The sequence below is a fragment of the Protopterus annectens genome, chromosome 1.part2 (assembly GCF_019279795.1).
Source record: "Protopterus annectens isolate FY-2018-M chromosome 1.part2, PAN1.0, whole genome shotgun sequence".
Classification (NCBI taxonomy): domain Eukaryota; kingdom Metazoa; phylum Chordata; order Ceratodontiformes; family Protopteridae; genus Protopterus; species Protopterus annectens.
In genome coordinates, this window is record NC_056727.1 from 1,174,234,992 (window position 1) to 1,174,249,190 (window position 14,199).

Sequence of the window (14,199 nt, forward strand, 5' to 3'; positions counted from 1 at the left end):
ATGGCCTTGCACGCCTCTGGAACTCCCTACCTCCATCCATTCGTACCACCTCTAACCATTTAAATTTCAAACAATCTCTTCATTCATACCTAGTATCACAGTGGGAATGCTCTTGCTCCCACCCCATATAACTAACACTAATATTTTCAAGTTCCTTTCCTTCTCCTGCAGTTTCACTTTATCATTTCTCCTAACTCTTGCACTCTCATTAATTTTAGGGTATCTGCAAGAATACTGACTCTCAGGGTATATACAAGAATACTGGCTATTAACTTGTACCGACTTCTCATTTTAACTTTGTAACACCCCTTGTGTGTATATGATACAAGTTTCATCAATTGTCAACTTAATTGTAATGTTTGTTTATAATATGTATTTCCTGCTTGAATTGTTACAATGTATAATCATCTCTAATAACCTACTGTAACATCAATTGTCTGGAGCTTTTCTCCCCAGGACTCCATTGAAAACGGGTTCATCTTGGCCCAATGGACTGTCCTGGTAAACCAACTGCAAATAAATAATAAAAATAAAATTAGCTCTGATTCCTCTTCAATAGGGTTAGGGAAGAGCTCTGACACGTGGATGGAAAGCCTATTCCAGAGAAAGGGAATTCTGAGAGACATGTACATTTCCCACCAATGTGTCATGTTTGTTTTCACAAGCAAAGTTCACATCCCTAGATAAAGTAATTCTGATGCTTTTTGTATTGTGGATATGCAAAAGGTCCATCAAACCAAGGATGCTGTGTATGTCAGGCATAGATTGCCTCTCTACAGTCTGGAGGAAGCACAGTATGGAAATTGGGCTTTGAGGTGATCTGCATAGGATGTGCTTTTTATGCCCTGTACATTCTTTTTGTGGGTAACATCTGTGGCTGTTCCATTGTATGTGCCTAGTCAGGTACATGCCGAAGGGGATGCTTTACTCACTGACAGGCCTGATGATGGTCAAATGCAGTGGAATGATGACTAAATGCCATATCCTTCCTTGTAAGTTAAGCAGCATAGAATGATTCCCCTACTACCTTAGATACACGTTTGTCAAAACCAGGTCACTCTACATATGTACTCAAATTCCTGACTGCTGGTTCTGCTCTTAGGAGTGTGTTATTGATGTAATTTTCTAGGGTCATTTGTTTGTGTTTGCCCTTCCTGTAGTATGTTAGCTTGGAGAGAATCTGTGACTGCTCCTAATTTTGCAGTCATCTGCAGACTTGATCAACTAGAGGCCCTTGACATTGGCCTTGACTTCTGCGAAGTAGATGCCAAAAAGGAGCGGACCTAGCACAGAGCCCTGAGGGACTCCACTTCTGATCGGCTTCTTTGTGGCGGTGTATTCTCTTATCCTAAGTTCCTGAGTCCTAACTGACAGCCAGCTAGCTATGCAGCATGTAACATATAGGGATTTATACCTGTATCCATGAGTTTAATTGCAATGCCCAAGTGGAGTACTGTATCAAATGCCTTGGCCCAGGTCAAGGTAGACAGAGTATACACCATTTTGTTCTCATCTGTTGCCTTGGTGACCTTCTCAGAGTTTTCCACAAGGTTAAGTAGGCATTGTCTGCACTCAACTAAACTAAATTGGTTTGGCTCCAGCATTTATAGCGCTCCTGAAATGGAGAGCAGAAAAACAGAACAGCTATTTGTCTCCTCATTGCTTCTGGGAGAGAGGGCTATGCAGTGCCTAAGGCTTGCAATGGACTGCTACTTGCATTGTGTGTTGCCATCATGTGGCTAACACTCCATTGTGAATACTACTACTAAAGACCCACTTAAGATGTTACTGCTTCCAATATATTTTGATTGCTGATATTTGTGGAATGACCACTTGCTTTTGGGTTCACATCTTCACAAAACAGTATTGTGTAACCATAGGACTGGACTTCCTTTGACAACACAATCTTTACCAGATCTGGCCTTCATCTGTTGTAGATGTTTACTTGTACTGCTTGAGATTGATTCTGGTATTTATGATTTCTAATGTTGAATATAACTAATGTAAAGTAGCATATCTGCATTGCCCCCTCCCAATGTGTGCATGCTTGGATGACCCCTCTGTCTGGCTGTGGTTAGATTTCCCTGTATTATAGGCAATTATTGTAGTTTTAAAACAGCTTGTATGTTTATACTTGATGGGAGTCAAACTGACGAGCACAAGAGTAGCTGTAGTGCTTGAAGCCACAGCATGCACTGGTGGGAGAGGCAGCCCCAAAGCTTGAGGACAGAAGAAAAAAACATAGGCTGAGGATTGCAACCAAAGAAATCCAGCTAATAAACCACAATGCAGAGTACTGCCACACTGATCAGGTGATTTGGCACTTAGTCTATGTTCAGAATTGTTGTTTTATCATTGTCAGTTTTGATATTATAAATGTTGTGCTTTGTTTATGGGCCCTGCACAAGGTAGACACTAATGGATAAAACAAGTTGTCTGTTGCAGGGTGGAAGAACGTAGATTTAAGGTAAAATTCAGTAGCCACACACTTTAAAATGCACCCCAAGAGTAAGGTTTCAGAGGAGCTGAAAGTAGAACACTTCTGGGAATTTCCCTGAACAACTTGTTCATGTAGAGATACATTGTGAAAGAAGAGTGTTCGTGGATTTAAAAAAAAAACAGTGCAGTCAGACTCTAAATATAGAACCTGTATGCTATGAATACATTGCTTTTATAAATGGCTGGTATGTTCACCCCACTGATCTTGTGAAGCATCATTGCAATTTAAATGTGAAGATGTACTTCTGCTAATGAGAGAGTGTCGTCATCAGGTGTAACTAAGGGTGATGTTGCTAGGATGCAAGTCTTGTTTATTGATTTTCATTTCATGGGAGGGGTTATTAACAGGACCACAGCATTGGCCCAATGACTCACCTTCCAGTACATAATGTATCCGTCTGTTAATTCATTGGGAGCAGGAGCATTCTGGCCCATTCTTTTCCCCCATAGAGCTGAGTGTCTGGTGTTAAGTAGAGGGCCTGTCTGCTGATCCTGCAGAAGGTCCTATCTCTGACCCTTCAACAGCCTGCAAAACTCTGCTATGGCTGTCTCTGGTGGTGCTGGTGTGCTTCCGTGCATGTTTAACCTGCTGACCAAGTGACATGCCACTCGCTGTAAAGGGATGCTAGGCATATTGTGCTCAGGCAATACACCTGTATTCCTGCAGATGTCACTAAATTAGCAAGCCAAGGATGGACGAGCTGATGATCCTTGGTCTCTCAAGCTCCCATGCCATTAGTCCGAGACAGGTCATATGGATCACATGGGTGCAGGCAGGACTTTATCCCTCTGCACCATGGTGTCAAATGTTCTGTTTTTGAGTTAGTAAGAGAAGAGTGCGTGAGGACTGAGGAAGAGTAGTCCAGGTTTTGGACCATAGTAACAATAGATTGTGGAGCCTTTGGAAATATAACATTAAAGCAATAAAGAGGCAGTGTCATTGTCCTATTAAGTTGGATGCTTTTTGCGAGCCAATGAGGCAGGTTAATGGCTCCCTTTGCATTTGGTTTGTAAAAGTTAGAAAGGAAACAACCACTTTGAATACAGTCTTAAGAAGTACTCAGAGCTGAAATGAGCTAAACACACTACACCAAAAATACTTAAAAAAAAAAAAAAAAACCTCCATAACTCTGTGATTGCACATACTCAGAAATAAAGCAAGCTGCACCTTAAGTGCATGATTGTTCTGCTTTTTCTGACTATATCCACATCAGTACAAGCATTGCAAGCACTATTCAGTCAAACGTGTACACTGGTAGAACAGAACTGAGCAAAATAACCCATGCAAAAGACTTGCTGGCAAAATGCAATCATAAATGATGGATTAGAGTTGGAGAAAACATTTATAATTGACAATGCAGCTCAAAATAATTAAGTTTAATAACAGCAGATCATATGCAGAGTGACATGCTACTTTCTGTTTTTTTGGGATGGAAGGAAAAATGCTTATCTGTACTTTAAAATGTTTTTAGGTTTGTTGGAGTTTTAATAGCTAATTTGAAGTACTGAATTGCAGTATGGGTAGTGCTGTGGTACTTAATGATTTTGCTTCTTCATCTGTAAGTGTGTACTTGTGTTTTTCAGGTTGCAGTATCCATGCCAGTGTTTTCTAGTACATTTTCAAATTTGCCATTCTGGATGTGTCTGTCCCCTTACTTTTTCTGTCATTTTTAAAGCTGTATCTGTAGATGGAGTGAATCCGTAGATTCCAGAGGCAAAATATAAAGTGAACTGTATTCTGCATTCCATTTTAATGTGCAACATAAGCTTGACAGCATGGGAAGAGTAATTTGGCAGCTTTACTTATTCAGTATGTGTATACATATGTATCTATTTGTACTTTCTACAGCAGTTCCAACATGGGTGGAAGCACCCAAGGAGAGCTCCTTAGAAGAGGGCAAGCCTGGCTATTTGCACTGCTATACCAAAGCTTCACCAGAACCAACAGTGACTTGGTATCGCAACAACATCGACATTTCTGAAGTAAGTACATCTGAACGATTTCTTGAAGTACTGTGGAGACAGGTTGAGAATATAACATGTTATTCAGGACAGCCTTAGCATGACAGACAGCTACTGAAATTGCTTTGCCCTGATATTTTTGAAAGGGCCAAGATCTGCAAGTTGTACAAACTCTAGTTTGTGTTGTACGTCTGTTAATTTGCATGCTTTTATCCAAGGAAAAACTCATGTGTCGTTGTTTATATAGGACACTTATTGTTATATTTCATTAGAATCACCCAGCATGATTTAAAGATTGAAAAATATAAACATTTTGCAGTAAAGTAGGGGGTACCCACTGTACCAGCAATACGATTTATTTTCATAATGTATTTGTTTTGTGTTACTTTAAAAAGAAGATCCAGTACTGTTTAGATTAAGACACTGCAGACAGATTTTACTTCGAGACTGGTTGTAGTGAGTCGTTGTTGGGATTTTTATTTCTTAGGCTGCTGTGTAAACACAAAGCTTTGCAACAGGTAAAGTAACCAGTAGACCAGGCATTGGCCAAAATCACCTGTGTTCAGTTCTGTTGAACAAGTGACATCTGGCTCTGCACCTGTAAGCTGTCTCTTGACTGTGTAGGAGCTGAGTGCAAGCCATTTGTCATTTCCTCTGCAACCACCTTTAGGTGTGACAGGTGGGTTTCTGACTCTACCTACTGCTGTTGGACTACAAGACCAACTAGTTGTCTCACTGAGAGAGCACTCAAGTCCTCTAGTGGAAGCTCTGTGATTGTACTCTGGACCAGGTAGCCCTGTCCTCATGCTTTTCCTTAATTCTTTGCTTCCTTGCTGAAAATTGGTAGAGTGCCCTCTGTCTGCTGTGCCTGGTGGGCCTTTAACTGTCTCTGGAATATTTAATGTTTTCAAGCTTTTGATGTATGTTGGGATTTAATGCCAGTGATTCTGAGCACACCTTTGAGAATTTTTTTTTCTCAAATTTATATTTTTCAGATACACTTGAATGATTTCCATAGTTTTATGTGAACATTGATGAAAGTTGGTGCATTTTAATTATCAATGCATCCCTCTTCCCCCATTTCATACACATAAGGATTTTCATATCTGTCATTTCTTATTATAAAATGAGTGAAATTATAGGTTAAAAAAATCACTTATTGTGATGCCATTTTATGGCATATACTGAAAGTTTTTAGATTTAAATGGCAACATTCTATTTTGTATAATCAGCAAAGGTTAAACTGAGTGATTATTGTCAATTTAATACTATTTGTTCAGAATGTGATTGTTACATTCTGTGACATTCTTAGTTCAGGCTTCTGTTTCCCTTGAACAACTTTGTCAGTTTGATGTCATGCATAAAACATTAGTTACCTTGGTAACAGCTTAAGCAACAGTGGGGATGAACCCAGCCACTGGGGATGCACAAGCCAGTGCATTTCTTTGTGCCAGTCCCAAGCCCGGATAAATGGGGAGGGTTGTGTCAGGAAGGGCATCCGGCGTAAAATTTTGCCGAATCATACATGCAGACAACAGTACAGAAATACATACCGGGATCGATCGAGGCCCGGCTTAACGACCGCCACCAGTACTGTTGGCCAAGAGGGTGCTGGCGGAAATTGGGCTACTGTTGGTCGAAGGAGGAGAAGAGGGGGAAGGCATGCCCGAAGGTAGGTAAAGGCTAGGACTGTGATAATGAGGGTCGGAACTTTGAATGTTGGCAGTAAGACTGGTATAGGGAGAGAGCTAGCTGATATGATGGACCCGAAGGAAGGTTGGTATATTATGTGTGCAAGAGACCAGGTGGAAGGGGAGCAAGGCTAGGTGTATCGGAGGTGGTTTCAAATTTTTATCATGGTGTGGATGGAAGGAGAAATGGCATAGGCATTATCCTGAAGGAACAGTATGCTACGAGTGTTTTGGAGGTGAAAAAAGTGTTGGATAGAGCAATGTTTATGAAGCTGGAAATTGATGGTGTAATGATGAATGTTGTTAGTGCATATGCTCCACAAGTCGGGTGTGCGATGGATGAGATAGAAAAATTTTGGAGTGAGTTGGATGAAGTGGTGTTGACTGTACCCAAGGGTGAGAGACTGGTGATTGGAGCAGATTTCAATGGGCATGTTGGTGAAGGGAACAGAGGGGATGAGGAAGTCATGGGTAGGTATGGTATTAAGCAAAGGAATGCAGAAGGTCAGATGGTGGTGGATTTTGCGAAAAGGACGGACATGGCTGTGATGAATATATATTTTAACAAGGAGAAACATAGGGTGACATACAAGAGTGGAGGAAGATGCACACAGGTGGATTATATCTTGTGTAGAAGGGCCAGTCTGAAGGAGATTGCAGACTGTAAAGGGGTGGCAGGGGAAAGTGTAGTTAGGCAGCATAGGATGATGGTTTGTAGGATGACATTGGTGATCAAGAAGAAGAGGATGAGTGTGAGGGCAGCACCAAGGATCAGCTGGTGGAAATTGAAAAAGGGTAATTGTGAGATGATGTTCAGGGAAGAGTTAAGACAGGCACTGGGTGGCAGTGAAGAGTTACCGAATAGCTGGGTAACTACAGCAGAGCTAGTAAGAGAGATGGCTAGAAAGGTGCTTGGTGTGACATCTGGAAAGAGGAAGGAGGACAAGGAGACCTGGTGGTGGAATGAAGAAGTATAGCAGAGTATACAGAGAAAGAGGTTGGCGAAGAAGTGGGATTGTCAAAGAGATGAAGAAAGTAGAGTAGTATAAGGAGATGAGGTGCATGGCAAAGGGAGAGGTGGCGAAGGCTAAGGATAAGGCATATGAAGAGTTGTATAAAAGGTTGGACACTAAGGAGGGAGAAAAGGACCTGTACCGATTGGCTAGACAGAGGGACCGAGCTAGTAAAGATGTGCAGCAGGTAAGGGTGATAAAGGATAATGAGGGAAACATACTCGCAAGTGAGGAGAGTGTGTTGAGCAGATGGAAAAAATTCAGTCAAACGTGTACACTGGTAGAACAGACCTGAGCAAAATAACCCATGCAAAAGACTTGCTGGCAAAATGCAATCATAAATGATGGATTAGAGTTGGAGAAAACATTTATAATTGACAATGCAGCTCAAAATAATTAAGTTTAATAACAGCAGATCATATGCAGAGTGACATGCTACTTTCTGTTTTTTTGGGATGGAAGGAAAAATGCTTATCTGTACTTTAAAATGTTTTTAGGTTTGTTGGAGTTTTAATAGCTAATTTGAAGTACTGAATTGCAGTATGGGTAGTGCTGTGGTACTTAATGATTTTGCTTCTTCATCTGTAAGTGTGTACTTGTGTTTTTCAGGTTGCAGTATCCATGCCAGTGTTTTCTAGTACATTTTCAAATTTGCCATTCTGGATGCGTCTGTCCCCTTACTTTTTCTGTCATTTTTAAAGCTGTATCTGTAGATGGAGTGAATCCGTAGATTCCAGAGGCAAAATATAAAGTGAACTGTATTCTGCATTCCATTTTAATGTGCAACATAAGCTTGACAGCATGGGAAGAGTAATTTGGCAGCTTTACTTATTCAGTATGTGTATACATATGTATCTATTTGTACTTTCTACAGCAGTTCCAACATGGGTGGAAGCACCCAAGGAGAGCTCCTTAGAAGAGGGCAAGCCTGGCTATTTGCACTGCTATACCAAAGCTTCACCAGAACCAACAGTGACTTGGTATCGCAACAACATCGACATTTCTGAAGTAAGTACATCTGAACGATTTCTTGAAGTACTGTGGAGACAGGTTGAGAATATAACATGTTATTCAGGACAGCCTTAGCATGACAGACAGCTACTGAAATTGCTTTGCCCTGATATTTTTGAAAGGGCCAAGATCTGCAAGTTGTACAAACTCTAGTTTGTGTTGTACGTCTGTTAATTTGCATGCTTTTATCCAAGGAAAAACTCATGTGTCATTGTTGTTTATATAGGACACTTATTGTTATATTTCATTAGAATCACCCAGCACGATTTAAAGATTGAAAAATATAAACATTTTGCAGTAAAGTAGGGGGGTACCCACTGTACCAGCAATACGATTTATTTTCATAATGTATTTGTTTTGTGTTACTTTAAAAAGAAGATCCAGTACTGTTTAGATTAAGACACTGCAGACAGATTTTACTTCGAGACTGGTTGTAGTGAGTCGTTGTTGGGATTTTTATTTCTTAGGCTGCTGTGTAAACACAAAGCTTTGCAACAGGTAAAGTAACCAGTAGACCAGGCATTGGCCAAAATCACCTGTGTTCAGTTCTGTTGAACAAGTGACATCTGGCTCTGCACCTATAAGCTGTCTCTTGACTGTGTAGGAGCTGAGTGCAAGCCATTTGTCATTTCCTCTGCAACCACCTTTAGGTGTGACAGGTGGGTTTCTGACTCTACCTACTGCTGTTGGACTAGAAGACCAACTAGTTGTCTCACTGAGAGAGCACTCAAGTCCTCTAGTGGAAGCTCTGTGATTGTACTCTGGACCAGGTAGCCCTGTCCTCATGCTTTTCCTTAATTCTTTGCTTCCTTGCTGAAAATTGGTAGAGTGCCCTCTGTCTGCTGTGCCTGGTGGGCCTTTAACTGTCTCTGGAATATTTAATGTTTTCAAGCTTTTGATGCATGTTGGGATTTAATGCCATTGATTCTGAGCACACCTTTGAGAATTTTTTTTTCTCAAATTTGTATTTTTCAGATACACTTGAATGATTTCCATAGTTTTATGTGAACATTGATGAAAGTTGGTGCATTTTAATTATCAATGCATCCCTCTTCCCCCATTTCCTACACATAAGGATTTTCATATCTGTCATTTCTTATTATAAAATGAGTGAAATTATAGGTTAAAAAAATCACTTATTGTGATGCCATTTTATGGCATATACTGAAAGTTTTTAGATTTAAATGGCAACATTCTATTTTGTATAATCAGCAAAGGTTAAACTGAGTTATTGTCAATTTAATACTATTTGTTCAGAATGTGATTGTTACATTCTGTGACATTCTTAGTTCAGGCTTCTGTTGTTTCCCTTGAACAACTTTGTCAGTTTGATGTCATGCATAAAACATTAGTTACCTTGGTAACAGCTTAAGCAACAGTGGGGATGAACCCAGCCACTGGGGATGCACAAGCCAGTGCATTTCTTTGTGCCAGTCCCAAGCCCGGATAAATGGGGAGGGTTGTGTCAGGAAGGGCATCCGGCGTAAAATTTTGCCGAATCATACATGCAGACAACAGTACAGAAATACATACCGGGATCGATCGAGGCCCGGCTGCCACCGCCACCAGTACTGTTGGCCAAGAGGGTGCTGGCGGAAATTGGGCTACTGTTGGTCGAAGGAGGAGAAGAGGGGGAAGGCATGCCCGAAGGTAGGTAAAGGCTAGGACTGTGATAATGAGGGTTGGAACTTTGAATGTTGGCAGTAAGACTGGTATAGGGAGAGAGCTAGCTGATATGATGGACCCGAAGGAAGGTTGGTATATTGTGTGTGCAAGAGACCAGGTGGAAGGGGAGCAAGGCTAGGTGTATCGGAGGTGGTTTCAAATTTTTATCATGGTGTGGAAATTACCGGCCCATTAGCTTGACAAGCCTTATCTGCAAAGTCATGGAGAGGATCATAATGGACCTCATAAATAAAGACATAGGGAATTTGCAGACTTTGGATCCATCCCAGTTTGGCTTTGTCAAAGGCAGATCATGCCTTCTAAACTTGGTTGACTTTTTCGAAACAGTCACCAAAGCCATTGATGAGGGAAAGGCAGTCCATACAGCCTACCTCGATCTGGCGAAGGCCTTCGATACAATACCCCACTCGGGTATCATTGAAAAACTCATCAGCTTAAATGTTAACCCATACATCACAAGATGGGTTGCAAACTGGCTGAGTGACAGAACCCACAGGGTCAGAGTTGCTGGCGCCATGTCAGACTCAAAGCCTGTCACAAGTGGTGTACCACAGGGCTCAGTCCTGGGCCCACTCTTGTTTGGCATCTACTTTTCCAGTACAAGCAAACACAGGAGGGTTATGGCTGACAAAGTTTGCAGATGACTGCAAACTGGGCCACAGTAGAAAACACATCTGACACAGATATCCTTCAGAAGGGTCTCACAGAAGCGGATAACTGGTGCCAGAGCCATGGCCTAAAGTTAAATGCCAAAAATGCATAGTCATACCCTTGGGAAAAACAAGGTTACCCTAGCTACCAAATAGGTGGCAATCCACTGAGCACAGAAGAAGTTATCAGGGACCTGGGGACCCAGGTTGATAGTAGTCTGTCATTCGACACCCATGTAGCTAAAGTAGTTAGGAAGACCTTCTACATTGCCCACCTTATCATGAAGGGATTCTCATCTAGATCAAGGGAGGTCATAGTCTCCCTATACTCATCACTCATCGGACCAATGATTGAGTACAATGCCCCATTGAATGTATCTGACCCGACACTTGCAGCAGCTGGAGAGGCCACAAAGTTCCTCACCAAAAGGATAAAGGGTCTCAAACATCTGTCCTATGCTGCCCGACTGAAAGAACTCCAGCTCTATTCAGTCGCCACCGCTTGCTCAGAGGTGACCTTTGCCTAACATACAAGGCCATGTCAAACCCAGATTTGATGAATATGCTTCACCTCAAAAATCTAGATCCGTCAGAGCCACAAGGGCGGGAGACTTAAACCTCGACACGGCTATTAATAGGACATGCTGGAGGGATAGATTCATCACCCAAAGCCTCCCTATGCTGTGGAATAAAATCCCGGTATATGTGAGGCAGAGCACCTCGCTGGCCTTGTTCAAGAGAAATCTTGACCAATGGATGGGAGATCGCAGATATACCCCAGGGATTACCTCAGTGTCACTGCTCGACAGAGGCACAGCAAAATAATGGGTATAGTTCCCCATACTAAAGGGGTGGCGTAAGCCACAAAACTATGGGCTAGGCTTGTAAATGCCCTCGGGCAGATAGCCTAGTATGAACCTATGAACCAGAGGCTCGCGATGCACCTGAAGCAAAGCTTCACTTCACTGCAACTTCAAGCCTAAATTCCCTCCCTTTCAGCAAGGCAGCAACCAGGAAAAGAATGGAGAGCAAACAGATAAAAAAAAAAAAAAAAAAACTCTGAATAAGCTTCCAAAACAAGAGATAACACATTCTTCCAGCCTTCCCACCTCTCACTCAGCAGATGTATAAACAAACTATTCTCTTCCAAAATATCCCAAGTCACAGTTTTATCCACCCCCCTTCCCCTGGATCCAGGCTAAAAACCAAATGTCTCCTCTTAGTACACAAGCATCAGTAAACCACGATCACAAGCCATAACCCACAGCTTCCCGGAGACAAAAACTGCAACATACAACAGCTGCCAGACACAGCTGCATCCACACACACCATGTGAGGCTTAGTCAAACAGCACTCAAAGCTATGATACCTGCCATAATTGATATTAACTATGTTTAGACAGAATAATAATGACATTTGTACTAGCTGCCAGACGCAGCTGCATCTATGCACACCATATCAGGATTGATCAAACAGCACTCAACTGCGATACGTGCCATAATTGATATTAACTATATTTAGACAGAATAATGATGACATTTGTACTAAGAGCTTGCTACTATTATTTAACCAGGATATACATGACATTTCTAAATCATACTTTAACTGAAGAAGGCATTAGTCTCCATGACAGCATTTTTTTTTCAAAATACTCTACTGTTACTGCTATTATATGTGATGTTAGTTTGTTACATTTGAGTCTGAACTCTGATGAAAGGTACCTTGTTGAATTAGTTAATTAATTACTTAAATTATTATAATTAATCAATGAAAAATGAACAATATAAGTATCCATGGAGTTCAAGTAGGGGAATAGAAACTTCTCTGCTTGTATTATAGGTTGCATTGTTTGGCTTATATATAATGTAAGTAGTAACCCATCTTGATGTACCTTTGTGAAGAATTATTGGACTCTGAACATTCTGAATAAATCATTACTGTTTCTCAGTAGTAAGAAATCCTCTTTTTTTTTTTTTTTTTTTAAATAAAAACTGATGACAAGTGATGTACCATATCAGTTGATAGTTTGAGAAATGTAGTTGTAAGAGTTACTTTTTGGGACAGCTGGCTTGGAATCAGTTTTTTTGTTGTTTCTTTCTAGCATCAGTCCAAGGATTTGTTTCTTTTATTCTTTTAAGAGTAGGGGCCGTCCATTCCATTTCTTCTGGGATAGACACTGTTGTTTTTGATGAAATATAGTAGCTTCTTCTAAGTCATTAAAGGTTCTCATCTCATTGGCAAAAAGTATTTTTATCTTGGCTGGAAAGACCAGCTGTGCTTTAATGTTGTTTTATTTCAAAAAAGAATAACCACAACAGATGTATTCCAAACGCCAAGATGTCACCAATAAGTGAACCAAAAAACTCTGTGCTTTTAAAAGATTTGAAAGATTTTATTCCATAAAAAACAAAGAAACGTTAAGCGCTTTCACCCATCACAATGTGGGCTTCTACAGAACATTGTAATTGAGAACTCTGAGGCTTAAATTTAAAAGCTGTTTGGCAAACTTTTTTTCTTTAAAGCTACATACACATGCTGATCCTGCTATGATTGTGTAACAATAATAACCACTTGTATATGCTGCTATACTTACACACTTTGATCTAAATATATACAAATTAATGTATATATTACTACATTATATATCCCCTCTTAAATTCTTAAAAGATTCACATATAAATATATACAAAAATGAATTTGATCTACCATAATAAATAGATCAGTGCTAAAAACTATATATGCTTAAAACAGCACAAGTATATAAACAAAATCAATTATGTTACAATGTGTATGATGAGGGCAATTCTTATACAATATTCACATGTGTACTGCCTTTAATAAAAATCATGCTTTATAAACATATCAAACCGCATATCTCACTGTATAATAGCTGAAGATCATTGAATTTTTATATATATTTATTTTTATTTGTGTTATTTTAATTTCATTATTGAAATATTTTATACATTGACCCTTAGTGTTGTCCACCTTGTTTAATCTCCAGAATAGGTTTGCTAGAAATATGGTCGTAAAGACCTGGTAATGTGGCCGCATACAATAATAGTTGCCACCACACTTCCTTGAACCCCAGAAGGGTTTTAAAATCTCCTTCCCTGGGGTCCACTCTGATGGTTTCTAATATAGCAAATCTAAATGCATGTGTTTCCCCTACCTTCTCTATATGTCTATATAAAACACTGTTAGTGCCCTTCCTTCTAATGCAGTAAGTATGATCATATATACGTTTTCTAAACCATCTCTGTTTTTCCTATATAAAAGCACGCACATTTGGTGCACTTAGCCATATATATAAGCATTTTGGTATTGCAGTTGCCATATTTAAATCTCACTGTAATGTTTAACCCATTCTCAATTTTAATTTTTTCTTTTTCCAAGATATATACACATTGGTTGCAAGACCCACATTTCTTAGTATACTTATTTACATTATTAGCTCCCATCCCTTCTGATATTCGGTTGTTTGTTCCAAATAACCTTTAATATTTCTTCCCATCTTATAGACAAAACTAGTGTTCTCTCCTATGATGTCTGATAGGGTCTGGTCCACCAACATAAGGTTCCAGTATTTTGTTATGCTTTTCACTTGTCCTACCTCTGGACTGTACCTAAGAATGCATGATCTTTGATGTTGCACTCTGTCTTGGTCATCACATCGTCCCTGCATTC

The 14,199-nt window shown here is 40.2% G+C and overlaps 1 protein-coding gene across 1 annotated transcript in view; it reads left to right on the top strand.

Moving 5' to 3' along the window:
- Positions 1-14,199, top strand: part of PTK7 (protein tyrosine kinase 7 (inactive)) — a 2,009,558-nt gene that overhangs the window by 1,341,365 nt on the left and 653,994 nt on the right. The window contains exon 8 of the mRNA XM_044060033.1: positions 4,349-4,482. Within this exon, the coding sequence (XP_043915968.1) occupies positions 4,349-4,482 (134 nt within the window). The remainder of the gene's footprint in view (positions 1-4,348; positions 4,483-14,199) is intronic.